A 17706-nucleotide genomic window follows, 5' to 3' on the forward strand; every position below is an offset into this window, starting at 1 on the left:
AAATTACCCTTTCCCTTTACCCAACTCTCTTCTTCCTCTAGCGAACCTGAAACCTATCTTCTTCTATAGAACCAGTGAAACTTCTCTTCTTCGGTGATCAGATTGAATCCGGCAAGAATTATCCGGTGACAAAAGTGGTTGCGCCGCCTCAGAAGGTGGTGGGAAGATATGGTGGTCGTCCATTGGTGCTCAATCTTCTTCCCAAGGGTACTGTCACTCCTTCTGGACCAAGCAAAGGAACCAACAACTTGAATAACTAGCATTTCATTCCTCAAATCTTTGTTTTATCCCACTTTATTTCATTATTTTTTTCTACGTATAAATACCCACAAAACTATGAGGAAGAACCCCATGGGCCAGTTATAGGAACTCAGTTCTATTACATTGAATAGATAGGAATTCTGTTACAATAAATTTCTGAGGATTCATTCCTCTATATTCCATTTGTGTGATTTTGATGTTAAGGGAAGCATGAATAGAATCACTGGTTACTAGATTCAGATATTGGAGTGTTTTTTCCCCCCCTTTCTGGTATTGATTTTTAATTTCTAATGCTATTGTAGATGTAACTTGCCCATTGTTTTCTGAAACTCAAACAAAGAAAGGGAGAGAAGATTTTGGGTTTGCTAAAACTCTGACAGAGGCCTTAAAGGCTGAAGCACCCATAATGAGAATTGAAAATTATCCTAAAAAAGAAAGGGAGAGAAGATTCTGGGTTTGCTGAAACTCTGAAGGAGGCCTCAAAGGCTGAAGTACGCATCAATGAAAATTGAAAATTACCCGAAAACCAAAAAAAAGAATAGGGAGAAGATTTTTGGGTTTTTGCTGAAACTCTCGAGGAAGCATCAAAATCGGTAGCACCCATCAATGAGAATTGAAAATTACACACAATAAAAAAAAGAACAGGGAGAGAAGATTCTGGATTTTTGCTGAAACTCTCAAAGAGGCATCAAAATCTGAAGCACCCATCAACGACAATTGAAAATTACCCAAAAAAAGAAAGGGAGAGAAGATTCTGTTTTTTTGCTGAAACTCCCAAGGAGGCTTCAAAGGCTGAAGCATCTCCATTAATGGAAATTGAGAATTACCAGAAAAGAAAAGAAAAGGGAGAGTTTTGGGGGAGGAAATCAAACAGAGTTGCCAATTAATTTTTGGGAAATTCTAATTGGGATATGAGAGCCAACGTTGCCGCCACCGCCAGCCTTGACCAAGCCTACCTAACATTTTAATTCTTCTTCTTCTGCTTTCAAATAAACAAACAGACTTGACAAACTGTGGCCAATGGTTGAGCCTACCTAACATTCTATTTTAAGCGATAATGGTTGGATCGATTCTCTATCAATTCGGTGAGACTTCAACAAAATTTCACTTGAGAAACTGTTGCCAGTGCCTCATGCATCACCACAAAATTTCACATTTATACACACACAAACAAAGAGAGAGCGAGTTTGTCGTTTCCCAAATGCTTGAACCAAGAAGAGTTTGGAGCCCTGCTACTCAAATCGTTCCCAAATGTGGATTTGTATTTTTTTTCCCACCTCCGACTTCTGCTACGCATAAAGTGAGAGGAAGAAGCTTAGTTTGGGTGAGTGAAGAAAAAATTTGATTTCTGCTACGCACAAAGCAAGACGAAGAAGATAGGTTTTAGGTTCGATAGAGGAAGAAGAGAGAGGTTTCAGTTTGCAAAGGAAGAACCGAAGAAGAGAGGGTAAACCCTAAAAATTACTAAGAGGTAAAATCGATATTTTCTATTTCAGTTGATACTAAGAGGGTAAAATCGAAATTCTTGGGTGGTCACCCTACTTAACGTCAAAGGGAAGGTTGCTATTTTGACCAAGTTTGATAAGTTTATGAGATATTGGATACTTTTAGGGGGTGTCCGTGAAATTTTTCCTTCTTTTTTTATTCTACAATACACGTAATCTTCTCCTTTGCGCTGAGTGTTTGAAGTTCACGTACAGGTTGGTGACTTGGTGTGGATGGGTCTGATCGATGTATGGAAAACCAAAGAGGAAAGTGCTCGGAATAATTTGAGCAATTTAATCTGGAGAGGCCTCACTGGATGATCCCAGCACCCCTTGAGTCGAACAAATACCATATTAGATGGGTGTACATATAGGCCTATAAACGGATTGGATTCGGCTCGGATAGTGCTATATCCGCATCTACATCTAATTAGCTATCGGACGGATTCGAATAGTGCTAAACGGATACTGACATGGATACGGATCGAATATTTTATCCGTTTACCTGTAAATATAGCTTTTCGGATAGTTATAGCCTATCCGTATCTGCATCCGTTTAGCTTTCGGACGGATTCAGATAGTGCTAAACAGATAGGGAAACGGATTTTGACTATTCGTTTACACCCCTATGTACATACAATATAGATTTCCTCATATATAACTCACATACGAATCATATATTATTGTAACTATCGTCAAGACTATCTGAGTATACTTAGGAATGTAAATGAATAGGTGAAATCTGTTTTCGTATTCGTATTCGTTTAGCACTATCCGAATTCATCCAAAAGCTAAATGGATGCGGATACGAATAAGCTATAGTTGTCTAAAAAACTATATTTATATGTAAATTGATAAAATATTCGATCCGTATCCATGTCCATATCCGTTTAGCATTATCTGAATCCGTTCAAAAGCTAATCGGATGTGGATGCAGAATAGCTCTATCCGAGTTGAATCGGATCCGTTTACATCCCTAAGTACACTCCTCACATGATATTACCACTCTGAGTTGGACTTGGAGGACCCATAATTTTTTCCTCTAAGGTTCCCTCACCCATACGGTTGTAAGGTTCTCTTTACGGATATTCGACATGTGTTATAGAAAAATCCAACGGCTGGCTTTTGAAGATGGTGGTTCCCAATGAGAGAGTGACTCTCTCTCTCTCCACTCTCTCCTCAAAATGCGGAGAGAGGAGAGAGACGAGAGTGGTTTTGAGGATAGAGTGGAGAGAGGAGAGAGGAGAGAGGAGAGAGAAGAGAGTAGTTTTGAGGAAAGAATGGAGAGAGGAGAGAGAGAGAGAGGGAATCACTCATTGTTTGGGAATCACCATTGTGCCGTTGGATTTCTCTCTGACACGTGTCGAACATCCCTAAAGGGAACCTCACAACCGTATGAGTGAGGGAACCTTAGAGGAAAGAAATCCGACATTATTTACATAAAAAGATGATTTTCAATTGAAGGATGGTCCCACGGACAAATAATTCTCCAAGAAAGATGGCTCCTTTAAAGCTTTGATATATTGGCCTCCTTTTTCTACTACTTTTCATTTAGGGAAAGAATTCCCTGTGGGGAGTGTGATTCAATGGCCCATACAAAAGGACCTAAAGAGAACCCCCACCGGAAGATGGGACGGACCCCCACCCCCATCCCCAAATCTTCTATTGCCGAGCTGCCCGGTAGGGGTACTGTTAAGACACAAGGCAGGGAATGACCGCCTTACCCTGCCTGAGCGCCTTGCCTGAGCAAAGGTAAGGCAGTCATTCACCACCTAACTGTGTCTTGGCAGCATAATCTTACTACGCAGCTCAGCATTGGAGGATCCAAATTGCCCCGGGCCCAAGAAACATTTTTTCTTTTCTTAATTATATATTCCTCCTCTCATCCTCCTCAATCATCTCCCTCTCTCACTTCCTCTGTATTTACACTCTCCCAGCCCGCTCGGTTCCTCTCTCTATCCTATCATTTCTTTCAGGGACTCCAAGATGAGTTACTCGTTCAGGGACCCCTTTCATGTATTGATCAACACCATACTTCTCCTTCTCCTCCTTATCACCTCCGTAGAAACCAAATCAGTGGACCCACAATTCGAAGCTTGCCAGCCTTGGAACTGCGGTACCGAACCGAATATAAGTTACCCGTTCTGGAAGCCTCTCACCCAAAAATACTACTGCGGCCGCTATGGTTACGAGTTAAGCTGCTTTGGCCACAAACCAGGCATCATGACTTCCGGCGACGCCCAGCCATACCAAATCAGAGACATCTTCTACGCTAAAAACTCTCTTCGTGTGGTCAACGCGCAGGCATTGAAGGACGATTGCCACGTTCCCCTGCATAATCTTACCCTCGATGGCACTCCTTTCAGCGTCCACCCTAGATCCGTCAATCTCATCTTCTTCTATAATTGCACAAGATCGATTTCCTTCCCGTATTCTTTCCCAGTCACTTGTTCGAGTAAGGAGACTGGGTATCACTCGTTCGCCGTATTCGAGCACCATTTGGATTTGCTGTACAATACATATTTTTTCAATCAGACATGCAACTCTACAGTGAGTGCGCCCGTAGACAAGAATGGTACGAGTTTTGTGCATTCTTTACAAGGGAAGAGCTACTCGGAGTTGTTAAGGAGAGGGTTTCTGCTGAAATGGACTGAAAGTGATAATTGCAATGAATGCAAAGCAAGCGGTGGCAACTGTGGATTTCAAAATAAAGAGTTCTGGTGCTTTTGCCCCAATGAACCCAGTCGCTAAATATGCCCTGCTGTTTCTGCTGCGGGTAAGTCAATGATTTTTTTTTTTTGTTGGATAAAACATTGCAATACTTAAGGTGAGTGGGACTGTTGATCAAAGTTGGGGTTAAATCTGGAGCGGAGACGTCCCATGAAGATCGAGTTCTGGCACGCTTATTGTTGATCAAAGTGGGGGTAGTGAAGTACATAGACTACCTTTTCTAGACTACCGTTTCTTGTTCTGCTGCTTTTGTTATTTAATTAGGAATTGCGCACAGCCCTGTGTCTTGGTAGCATGGTCCTGCCGAACAGCTCGACAATAAACGATCCAAATTCACCTTTTCTTATTCTGCATCTCTTGTTAATTAGGACTTCGTTATTTACAAATAAATGAAAAGCCAGCCAATATGAGTAGAATCTGGCCACAATTCTTCTACTATTAATCTGTCCAGTTGTTGATACAGTAGTGGTGAAATTATTTATACGACATTTGCGATTAAAACTTTAGAAAAAATTTTCAGGACACATTTCTCATATTTTCCTTTTCTTTTTCCTTTTTTTGATCTCTGATGAGATTCAGATTTTTAGAAAGAAGTCCGCTTTTATGATGTTATTATCAGACTAAAATTCTGTTTTGTTTCTCATGATTTTGTGGCAGGGAGTACTCTAAATCCGAAAAGTCAGCTTGCAATAGGTAATTAATACTTGATCTGCATTTTTATTTTTTAAATTTAATGGTTGAACTTGTTTTTATAGCTCTAAGAATTATTAAGTTCTTCCGTATTTAGAAAAGAAAAAGAACAAGAATAATGGATTGTTCAGACTAGAATAAGGTTTATTTCATACACCATTTGCACCTTATACAATTACTTTTATTTTTCCTTTTTCTAATTTGCTTCAAAACCTGTTGGAGCCAATTGTGAAACTGTTGAATGCTTAGTCTCTTTGCAGGAATGGATTTGCACTTTTATGATGTGTATATATATTGTCTCATCATTGTATATGATTTTGATTACAATTTTGTTTTTCTTTTGTGCCTTACAGCTGTTGTCTCAAGCTTTATGTTCGTGGTTACATTAGTGGCAATTCTTGTGTACTACTTGAGAAGGAAATCATCACCAAATGGATTGTTACCATTTTGGAAGAAAAAAACAAAAGAAATTCACAACCTTGAGGATTTTCTAAGAAATTACGGATCCCTGGCCCCCAAAAGATATAGTTATTCAGATGTCAAGAAAATAACAAATTTGTTTCAAGAAAAATTGGGTCAAGGTGGTTTCGGTGGAGTATTCAAAGGGAAGCTACCAGATGGTCGTTTGGTTGCAGTGAAAGTCCTAAATGCCTCTAAAGGTCATAATGGAGAAGACTTTATAAATGAAGTTGCAAGCATTAGTAAGACTTCCCATGTTCATATTGTCACTTTATTGGGTTTTTGTTTTGATGGATCCAAAAGAGCACTTATCTATGAGTTCATGTCCAATGGATCTCTTGAGAAGTTCATCCACACCAAGAGATCAATGAAAACATACCCTCACCTTGGTTGGGACAAACTACTTCAAATTGCAGTTGGCATTGCTCAAGGATTAGAATATTTACATCGTGGTTGTAATACTCGAATTTTGCATTTTGACATAAAACCTCATAATATTCTTTTGGATGAAGACTTTTGTCCAAAGATATCTGACTTTGGTCTTGCTAAACTATGCCCTAGAAAGGATAGTATCATTTCTATGGCAGATGCTAGAGGGACTATAGGATATATTGCACCCGAAGTATTCTCTCGAAACTTTGGAGGGGTTTCACACAAGTCAGATGTCTATAGCTATGGAATGATGGTACTAGAAATGGTTGGAGGACGAAGGAATATCGATGTAGGAGTTGATCACACTAGTGAGATTTATTTTCCACATTGGATATATAAGCATATTGGAGAAGGTGAACACTTACAGTTAGACATGGTTATAAAGGAAGAGGATGAAGTAATAGCCAAGAAGATGGTTTTAGTGGGTTTATGGTGCATACAGATGGATCCAATAAATCGACCACCAATCAGCAAAGTGGTGGATATGTTAGAAGGAAACCTTGAATCTTTGCCAATTCCTCCCAAGCCTTACTTATCATCTCCTCCAAGACAACAACTAGCTGATTCTTTTACCACATCAATTTCTTAATTGTTTTTATTATGTATATTAATTTCTTGAGTGAGTGAGTGGCTTGTTGCCCTAGCCAATATGTTTTAGGACTGAGTCCCCTTTTTAAGCTTTAGCTTTCTTTGCCTTTAGTTTGTCTTTAGGCTTGTTTGTCTCATTTTTAATAATAATAAAAATTTATAAAAAAAAAAAGATTGGCCTTTTTTGATTTCATAGAACCCTGGTTTGTGCATGTAGGCAGTTGTAACTCTGCAATACCCCCACAAAGCTTATCATTTCCATTCATAAAAATTGCACTTGCATTTCCAAAGATCCCTTGTGTTGGTACTTCCCCCTCGAGATTATTGAAGGATAAAGTCAAAGTTTGCAATGCTACAAGATTCTCCAGGTCTTTTGGGATTTTCCCTGATAATTTGTTGAGTGAGAGATATAAATCTTGAAGCCCTCTCAAAAGTGTCAAAGATGAAGGAATGGTTCTTTCAAAGAAATTAACCCCCCATATAAAGTTGGCCAAACTATTACAATCGTTGATGGAGGAGAGGATTTCTCTAAACAATCTGTTTTTGGAGATATCTATTATAGAAAGACTCTTCAAGGTACTGATTTCTATTGGTCGGGAACCGACCAGAGAATTAGAAGATAAGTCGAGAGATATTGATTAGGAGGAAGTAAGAAACGACCTTGGAGGCTATTATTACCAAGGGATAAGTACAATAACTTCTGACAATATCCAATGCTGGAAGGAATGCTTTCATTCAAGTTGTTTTCATCTAAATGGAGTTCATATAAAAGAGTGAGATTGCCAATAGAGGAAGGTATATGTCACGCCCCTATCCTGATGTAAGATATTTTGCCACTTAGCGGGATGACTGGGATAACACGTGTCATCCCAACACCTACCAGGATCGCAGATATAGTGTCTCAAGCCACAGTCCACCTTGTCATCACATATTGATAATAGAAAGGAACGTAACAAATTGGAATAAATCGTTCCAATCACAGAATTAGCCGAAGCGAAATTAAATTAAATTATGTAAAATTATATAGCATCGATTCTCTAATGATAACACATATTACATTTTCTATATTAGTAACCATTCAATCTCTCCTTATAAAGAAACATATAGTTTATACATGATTGTGGAATGAATACAACAATTAAATAGTAAATAATTACCACAAGGGCACCAATTCTTGGGTATACATCTACATCCAAGTCACACAGGCTCCACTTGATTCGATCCAAGGTGCTCGTCAAGAGAGTACCTCCGCATATCAACTAAAAGGGGTTCGAGCGGTTAGCTACACCAGCTAGTGAGGAGCAAAGGGGAATGCACATATACACACAAACAATTTGAATATCAAAATAATGCATGCTAATGTTAGATTCGTTTTCACCTAGCACACAAATTCTATCGGTCAAGTATATGCTACTGTGATAACTCAAGAGACACTGAAGGTCACTTGACTTATCGTCCCAGTAAAACCTCAATTATCACACAGGAACCTACGTCGGTAGAAACCATCCTGTCACCCAGTGGTAGACTCTGAAAGTCATCACTACCTCTATCCTGTCCTCTCCCACCTCCACAGACCATAGGTGCTCAGACTATCCAACACATAAACCCCTGTTGGCAAGGGTCATAGCATAAGGGAACTAGCATCCTAGCCACAGATATACTATATGCAAGTCCTACGTCCCGAGAGGTATTCCAGGTGCATCAACATCCCATTCCATCTACCAACCGGGTGCCAGCACGGTATGGCACATACAGATCAAGATGACATATAACAGATTTCATAATTAAATAAATTAGGGTTCTGGTAATGGCACACCCGGCATCGTAGCCCGATACAATGATGAGAATATTATCACATTCATAATAGTTCACATTTGAATAACAATGCAATGCGCACAATGCTTATATTTATATAATAGCATGCTTAAAATTGTATATATATATATATATATATTCAAACCCAATAAAGTCACCCATATTCAAACCCTACAAAGTCACCCAGAACCTACTCACCGAACTCAGGTGTCACCCGACGTGGTTGACATGAATCTCATCGGTGCACCAGCTATCCATCGAGTTGGGTAGCCTAAAAATATAAAAGTAATCATTAAAGCATGTACAGAAGGGTTCCATGCTAGGCCCTCAAGATTAAAATCAAGTTTCAAACAAGACAGCATGAGCGGACTCATGGACGGTTGCAGCAGAGGTGAGTCCGTCCCTGACTCCATTCAGGCCAAAAGATAAAACAGAGGAAGCGGATCCAAGGACAGAACTTCTTACTTGGATCCGATCGTGCATCCGTTCGACTTCTGAGACAGTCCCGAGAGCGAACGGACCCACGGACGGATGTGTTTCCTTAATCCGCCCCTACATCCGATCGATCCCTGAGACATGCCCGAGAGTTAACTAACCCACGGGCGGATGCAACAGAGTGAATCTGTTCCTTCATCATCCAAGTCATTTCATAAGGATTATACTGAGAAGACTGACGGACGGTACCACGATTGGTGGTTCTGGTCGTGCGTCTACCAGTAGTCTCTTTTGAGATTTCAAAGGGCTTCCTCTCCAGTTGGAAGCTTGGAGTACCCTAGCACTTCAAGGTCATGGAGGGGGTGTCTAAGCCTCCCTAGGGTCACTAGAACCTAAGCTCACCTCATAGATCCAAGATCCTATAAGGGTTTGGTCTCAATTTGGTTTAAGGGTTGGGTTTCATGGCTTAGGACCAAGGGTTTAGCAGCATTGGCTGCAAGACAGCTTATGGGAGCTCAAACCATGTCTAGGTCAGCTCTATTTGAGCTCCAACTAAGGACTGAGCTCTACCTTGAGTCCCAAATGGAACCCTAGGTCAGCCCAAGCTCAAGATTCAAAACCCTAAGCTAGTAAACAAGGAAATGGAGAGGGAGGAATGGAAGATTCACTCACCTTCAATGGAGAAGCAAAACCTAAGAGTAGGTGAGCCCCCTTACTCTCCTTCCTTCCAACCACCCCCTCCATCTCTTCTCCTTCACCTTCTTCTTCTCCTTTTGTCCACAGACAACAAGAGGAGGAGATGTGGGGCAGCCAACCATCTTGACATAGCTCCCATCTTCTTCCCTTACCATCTCATTCCTCTCCTACTTCTACTTCATATTCTTCCTTCCTCCCCTCCTCTTTTGTCTCTTCTCCTCCACGGTTTGCTTGGGAGGGGGAGAGATAAGGGAATAAGGATTCTCTTATCTTTTAAGGGTTAGGAGGGGCCTTAGGTAGTGTTTGGTTAGGTATCCCCCAAATACAAATTAGTCTTTTGGGTTTAATTAGGTCTTAGGGCTTGTTTGGCCCAAGTCATAAACCAATAGGTCCATTTAGTTAGTTAGGGCATGTTTGGGTTGCACCCCAAGTCCATAGGATTTAATTGTCCTTTAAGGCTTGTTTGGTTTAGGTTAGGGTATATAAAATCCATTAATTCCTTTAAGTTAAGCCCTTGTGGCCCACTTCATGGCCCACTTAACCAATCAATGGTAAGGGTAGGGGTCCGTATGGTCCAAAAGTCCAATTAAGGTGTCAAGGACATGGGGGTGTGGGTCCCATAGAAAAAATGATTAAAAGGGCAGATAACAGCAAGGGCGGATCCTCGAGCAGATTTAGTTCGAGTGAGTCTGTTCATGACTCTGGTACTACTATCAGGGCCCAAACTTCAAGGAAAGTTATGGGGCTTTAACCCACACTTCCAAGACTTCGAGGGGATACTTGTAATAATATTTTAAGTCTGTGGTCACAAGTGTTGGCTAGTGCCACCATGGCATTGTCCGTTGGCAGAGGTCAAAATTGTGAATTCACCTAGAGGGGGGGTAAATAGGTGTATGTTTGAAGAATTGAAACAACTATGCAGAAATAAAACTTAATAAAATAATAGAAAGAAGTAGAGAAGAGTAGAGACAAGCAATAAGAAGAGACACAAGCAATTTATAGTGGTTCGGCCAATATGGGCCTACGTCCACTCCTCTCACCTTAAAGAGAATTTCACTATTTAGAATCTTGAGTGAGCAAGAGGACTCTTACAACAACTCTTGAGAAAATGAGCAAGAGGACTCAAACACAACTACTCTTGATTTGTGAGCAAGAGGACTCTTTCTCTTGATTTGGAGCAAGAGGACTCAACAACAACTTTAAATAAAGTACTAAGTAGTTTAGAATTACCTTAAAACTTAGTAGAATGAGTGCTACCTTTTAGTCAATGCAGCTTGGATGCAAGTATGCAAGAAGGGAGCAAGGATGAGATTGAATTTTCTTCGATCTTCTTGATCTTGAAAGAATAATCTCACTATGGAGTGCTTGATTGTTTAGAGCTCTTGATTGATGTTAATTGTATGTTTTAGAACACTAATCAAGAGGGTATTTATAGGCTTGAGGTCTAGAACCAATTAGGAATCCAATTAAGAAACGGATTCCACAGTCTATAAATAATCGGTATGCTGGATGGGAATCTGGTATGCCAGATTACCTAACTCCTTTTGAAAAATAAGGAATAACGATTATATTTAAATAGTTATAGGTGATCCGGTATGCTGGATAAGGATCTGGTATACCGTATCAGTGTACACTGTAGTACTTCAAGAATCTGGTATGTTGGATCTCATCCAGCATACTTAACTTAAACACTGTGAGTAATTTCCTGATATTTTACCCCTGATCCGGTGTGCCGGATTGGGAACCGGTATACCGGATTGGGCAACTACAGTGTAATTTAAAGTCTAACTTCCCTGGGGGTTATTTTGGGTATTTCAAACCCACTTGGTCACATGGTTAGGGGGTCGCATGGCCTCCTAAGGTCATTCTAGATGCATGCATGCGTGTGTGTGTGTATTACATCAAATGTGACTCAAGAAATAGAAAATTTACACAAATATCTAAATTTATACAAAGTCTTCAAAAATGGTCTTCTTTTGACTTTCTCCAACATATGTTTGACTTTGACTTCCAAGCTCCAATCTTCTTAGTGATCTTTGAACACTTGTATATGCTCCCCCTCATCACTTGGTTCTATGCTTTGACTCTAACACACTTAGAACAAAAGCATTAGTCCAAGACTTATTTGTTATCATAAAAACATCATCATGGGGATGACTTGGAGGGTGTGGAATGTAGGATCATTTTCCTAACATAAATTACCCCGAGGCATAAGGGTATTTTTCGGGTGCGGGTGTAACATCCCCCCAACTTTATTAAAAATTCTGTCCTCAAAATTTGAGGCAACTAGGGGTCTTAAGGGTGAGGACTGTTGAATAACAACACCTCTAATTTCCCATTACTTGAACTAACTCAAAGGTTGGGTCAATATGAGGCAGTGCCTACATAGCACAATAGGTAAGGCTTTACAATTTTTCTTCCTTATAGGGTCACATTACCACCGGAGGTGTGGTTCACAATGACCCTAAGTTCCATTAGGTTAAGAGTCCGTGGTCGCATCACTCTAGTAGGTAACATAAGGCTTTACACACTAAACTAAGCCACTAGAAACCAAAAGTTCCCTAGATCTTCCAGATCAGGTGATACCACTCTGGCCTTTACTACTCTGGTCATTCTTGGGTTACAGAGCTTAATCTATCCAGTTCCCAACATAGGGTTACATTCTGAATGCTTTAACTTCTGGTTATCTCATTACCTAACCCAACTTTAGAATGATTTGGAATATTGATGGAATCTCCTATTGTTCAAATCCGGTTCAGAGGGAATGCATTTAGTCACCCATTACTCCATTCATATCTGTCGTTGGAGAAGGTCTTGTTACATCCTTCAGTTTCAGCTTTCACAACCTTTAAATCTTCTACACAGTCATTCCTTAGGGAAAAGTCCACATCAGTCCTCTTTCGAGAATCAACAATCATTTACTAGTCTAGGTTCAAGTCAATTTCCTTTGAGTAGGCTTCATAACTAACGTACCCGGTAAGGTTTGGTTGATTAGGGTCATGGCTTAAACTAGCTACCATGATAAGGTCAAGCCAAAGTCCCACTTGTGGTACCAAAGGATTACTTTAGCCGCACACCAGGGTTTAAGAAATATATTTTTATTTTTATTTTCACACCAATCATAGATATAAATTTAATAATTACATTCATATCCTTATGGACATATCTGTAACCTAGGTCAATCCATAGGAACAAGAAGTCCTTAGGTGCGGTGTACTAGGTCTCTCTTGGGGTGTCACATCATGACTTAGGATTTCTTCTATGAGTCTAAACAAGGTTTGGATGAACCAAGTAAAATTCAAATAGAGTTGTCGTTAGTCTGTGAGGTGTCATGAATGACCTCCAAGTACACATGGTCCCGGTTGATCACTCAAGCTAAGCTATTCCAAGCCAGCGTACAATCTTCCTTATCCTGGTTTGGTTAAAAGTTGGATCCTATGTACCCCTATAAGGGTTTCAACACCACATGGGTTTAGGTTTTCCTATCCATAGGTTTTGGTTCACTCATTAACGGGGTCTAAGTATTTTTATCCTCAAAGGTAACTCTCCTTCTTTCACGTAGGAGGGGAGTCACAACGTACACTGATGCCTGCCATTTCTCATTGGCTGGCCCGACTGATATAGGCCCAAGAATGTAGACACCATAGTTTACATTCAAAGCAAGCAATAACTATGCATGGGCCAAGCAACATGGGTATCCAATCTAGGGTATGGGCACAAAATTAGCACACATAGGTGTGGCCAAAAAGTTGATCTCCAAAATCTAAGCTAAAAATCCTAAAAGAAATCGGGCGGACTCACGAGTGTATCAGGACTTTGGGTCTGTTCGTGGCTTCTCCGCAAGATAGGTAGAGCGGACTAATAGGCGGATACAGAACGCAAATCCATTTGTTCGTCCATTCTTAGAAGGTTCAATGGCCAAGAGGTATTTGAATCGAACGGATCTATGGACGGACTATTGGATGTGGATCTGTTTATTGACCCTGGCAGTTTTACAATTTTGTGTGGAGCAGATTTACGGGCGGAGTCACAATAAGTGGATCTGTTCGTTCATCCGTTCGTAGAATTTTAACAAAACAGAGCCGCGAGTTTTAAAACTCACTTTTGGCTCTAAAGCAAGGGACACAGCCATTAGAGAAAAACTGTCCCAAGGGACTTCCATTTAGGCTTCCTAGCACTTCCTTGAGTGGTTTCCTTGCAATCTCAAGCCTCAAAGTTCATCTCTCACTTGCTCAAGGTAAGATTCCTCTTGTCTTTTCTCTTTTCCTTTCTTTCTAATCTTCATTTGTGAAGTTGTTGCTTGTGTCTCTTAATATTCCTTTCCCTTTTCTTTGGATTTGAGATGAATCATTCTAAACTTGTGATCATGTCATGATTTTGGTTTGCACTTTCATGGCGATGTACACTAAGTTCATGCCAAAATCGGTTTAGGTTAAGGTTTTTTGGGTTCAATCAAGCTCTAATCAATCAATGGCACTATGTAGATGGCTTCTTGCTTGTTTATTGCATCTTCTACTAACTTTTAAAAGTCTTTACAAACATTTAGGGATTGTTTCTATGTTTGACATATATAGTTGGATTACTTGGATTATTTCTAGGTCTTTGATTAAGTAAAATCTTCAATTCCTCAATGCTTTGGAGAACTCTTTAAGTTCATGTTTAATTCATTGTATACATCTCAATTTCATAGATATTATCCCATTAACGTGTCCTCAAGTACACTTATCATTTTCATTAAAATAGTTGCTAATAATTCCTTAGTATTTATCTCGTTTCTCCTCAATAAATCATTCACTTGGTGTATCCTCAAATGCATTACTTATTTATGGGATTATTTGCAAAAAATTTAGCGTTTATCCCCTTTTTCCTCAAACAATTAATTCTTGTCTCTTGATGGGGTATTTCACTTAATCACTTGCTTGTTTGGCATTGGTTGAGATATATAATAGTCAAAAGCACATACATTGTTTATATTGACCTCATTTTTCACATTCAAGCACTAGGGATCACATGTAGACTTCATATGTGTATTGACTTATTTCTGTTCCTTTACTCCAAGCACATCTCCAGTGGTATCCATGTTCAACATTCTCATTATTTACATATGTATATTTTGGTCTTCTCATCATGTATAGCTTTCTCTCTTCTCTAAATTCTATTTGCCAATCATGACTTATTATTCCAATGTGGCTTACATTTGTTGTCCTTCTTTGGATGGTGCCTTGTGTGTAGGGAACTAGCCATGGCTCCCAAGAGAAAGAGAGATCTATCTATTGTGTCTTCCATCCCCACTACCTACAATGTGAATCGGTTCACTTCGGAAAAGACTGAGGGGATCTTGCGAGAGCACCTTTTTAAAAGGAAAATTCTAGTAGAGAGGGATGTGACAGTAGAGGAGCTTCTGGCATACAAGGTGGGTGCCAGATTCGAGAGGTTAAAGTATAGCAGTATGTTGATCCAACCAGAGCTCTATTACCCCACCTTAGTCAGGAAATTCTACTCAAATTTGATATTAGCCAAGGAGGACGATGACGAGAACAAGCTGACTTCCTATGTGAAGGGAGTTGTCATCGGTTTCACTGCAGCAGAGTTGGGGATTCTTCTTGATGTATCCTCAGAGGGTGAGAAGGTTTACTATCCTCTAAGCAGTCATCCAGACAAATGCCTACATCTAGATGAGAGCAGGAAGTTATTCAAGGTTCTCACTAATGACAAGTATGAGGAGAATGAAGACCTTTCCAAGTTTCCTCCTTCTTAGCGGGTTCGCATCTTCATTGCCAAGACCAATCTGGCTCCTTCTTAGGCTCACAACACAATGTCTCCTTTAATGTCTACAGTTCTAGCTCACTCTCTGTATGCTGACCAACCTATTTGTCTAACTCATGTGGTTATGCAGCACATGGCTTGAGCAGTAATGAATTTTGCCCGCAGCAACACTTTTCCCTATGGTTGGCTACTTACTAGAATCTTCTTATTCTTTGGGGTTGACCTTGACCGTGAACCCAAGGAATCAAGCACTGAGGGGCCCATTGGATTTAATGCCTTGCAGAAGATGGGACTATATTATGATTATGATAGTACTGGGGAGCAGGTCAAGTATGAAGAGGGCAGAAGGGCGAGGGATGATGATGAGGATAGTGATGATGACCTCGAGTTTATGGGTTCTGGACCATCTGCAACAGGGACTTCAAGTGTGCACTAGAGGGAGGAGGTGCTTGATGGCTATCAGGCGGCTGAACTTGAGGGTGGTGGATGGTTTTGATGAAGTCAAGAAGCAACTCTCCAACCAGGCTCAACGCCTAGAGGGCGTTGAGAAAGGAGTAGATGACATTAACACCTTCCTGGGTCAAGGTGGTGGCAACGGTGCAGATGATTAGTCTAGCTTTCTCCTCCAGCAGATTTGAAGTTGTTTTGATCAGTTCTTTGTTTAGTTCTCTTGTCTTTTGATGGATGTTTGTGGAACTCTTTTTATTTTGCTTTCCTTTAACTTTCTTGCATTTTCTCTTTTCTTTTTTGTTGATCAGTTGGTTTAAAAAATCTAGGAACTCTTTGGAATTGGTGGTTTATATTTTGCTCTTGGATGGTTAGAATCAGGTGTTTGGGTTGGAACATATAAAATCTTGTGTTTTGGGTTGGAAAGAGCACAGTCATGCCCAAGCAGGAATTTGAAACAATTATGGTTAAATTTGTATATTTTGGGTTGGATAGGATGAAATCATAGGTGTCGAATTGTGAAGGACATAGTTGCCTTCAGGAAGGATTTGGAACCATTGGAATACTTGTAATTATTTTATGTATGTATATATATATATATATATCCTATATTTGCTTGTTTCTTCTTATTTAGATTATTGTTGGTAATTGTGGGTTGATTTTATTTGATTCATTGTTTGTTATGAATCTTTACTTATATATGCCCATCTTTTACCTATTTAAAATCCAACAAACAATTAAATAATTATATCCAATAACCTATGTTTCAAGTACTAATTTTTATGTTGCCTATTATCATCTAGGTTCTCGTTTTCGCTACAATCAGTTTTCTTCCTATGTCCACATACAATGATTTATGTTCATGAGATTTTTTTAATTTAGAACCTAATTTGTGGAGAGTAAATCAAGAGGTTACGTCGGACTGTGGTTGATGCAGAGCATCATTGCTCTGATACCACTCTGTCATGCCCCTATCCCGATGTAAGATATTTTACCACATAGGATAATGACTAGGACAACACGCGTCATCCCAACATCTGTCAGGATCGCAGATACAGTGTCCTAAGCCACAGTCCACCCTGTCATCACATATTGATAACAGAAAGGAACATACCAAAATAGAATAAATCGTTCCAATAATAGAATTAGCCGAAGCGAAATCAAAGTTAAATTATGTGAAATTATAGAGCATCGGTTCTCTAATGATAACGCATATTACACTTTCCATGTTAGTAACCATTTAATCTCTAAAATAAATAAACATTCAGTTTATACATGATTATGGAATGAATACATAAATTAAATAATAAATAATTGCCACAAGGACACCAATTCTTAGGTGTACATCTACATCCAAGTCACAGCCACTGGCTCCACTTGATTCACACCCATTGGTGCTCGTAAAAGTAGTACCTCCTGTATATCAACTAAAAAGGGGTTGCGTAATGGGGTTAGCTACATCAGTTAGTGAGGGAGTAAAGGGGAATGCACACGTATACACATAAACAATTTCAATATTAGAATGATGCATGCTAATGTTAGATTCATTTTTCACCTAGCACACAAATTCTATCGGTCAAGTATATGCAACTGTGATAACTCAGGAGAAACTAAGAGTCACTTGACTTATCGTCCCAGTGAAACCTCAATTATCACATGGGAACCTACGACAGTAGAAACCATCTGGTCATCCAGTGGCAAACTCTGATAGTCATCACTATCCCTATCCTGGTCTCTCCCACCTCCACAGACCATAAGTGCTCAAATTATCCAATAGATAAACCCCTACTGGCAAGGGTCATAGCATAAGAGAACAAACATCCAAGCCACAGATATACTACATGCAAGTCCTATCATCCTGAGAGGTATTCCGAGTGCATCAACGTCCCATTCCATCTACTAC

At 39.8% G+C, this 17706-nt stretch overlaps 1 protein-coding gene across 1 annotated transcript; it reads left to right on the plus strand.

Moving 5' to 3' along the window:
- Positions 1-4413: 4413 nt before the first annotated feature.
- Positions 4414-6645, plus strand: LOC122644953 (LEAF RUST 10 DISEASE-RESISTANCE LOCUS RECEPTOR-LIKE PROTEIN KINASE-like 2.4). Its single transcript, XM_043838313.1, has 3 exons — positions 4414-4521; positions 5063-5168; positions 5519-6645. The coding sequence occupies exons 1-3, from the start codon at positions 4414-4416 to the stop codon at positions 6643-6645; spliced, it is 1341 nt and encodes a 446-aa protein (XP_043694248.1).
- Positions 6646-17706: the final 11061 nt, after the last annotated feature.

Source organism: Telopea speciosissima, chromosome 11 (assembly GCF_018873765.1).
Source record: "Telopea speciosissima isolate NSW1024214 ecotype Mountain lineage chromosome 11, Tspe_v1, whole genome shotgun sequence".
NCBI lineage: Eukaryota > Viridiplantae > Streptophyta > Magnoliopsida > Proteales > Proteaceae > Telopea > Telopea speciosissima.

Coding starts and splice junctions, on each gene's coding strand:
- LOC122644953 (XM_043838313.1), top strand. CDS start 4,414: ATGAATGCAAAGCAAGCGGTGGCAACTGTGGATTTCAAAATAAAGAGT. Junction 4,522..5,062: donor CCCTGCTGTTTCTGCTGCGG/GTAAGTCAATGA, acceptor TCAGATTTTTAG/AAAGAAGTCCGCTTTTATGA. Junction 5,169..5,518: donor GAAAAGTCAGCTTGCAATAG/GTAATTAATACT, acceptor TGTGCCTTACAG/CTGTTGTCTCAAGCTTTATG.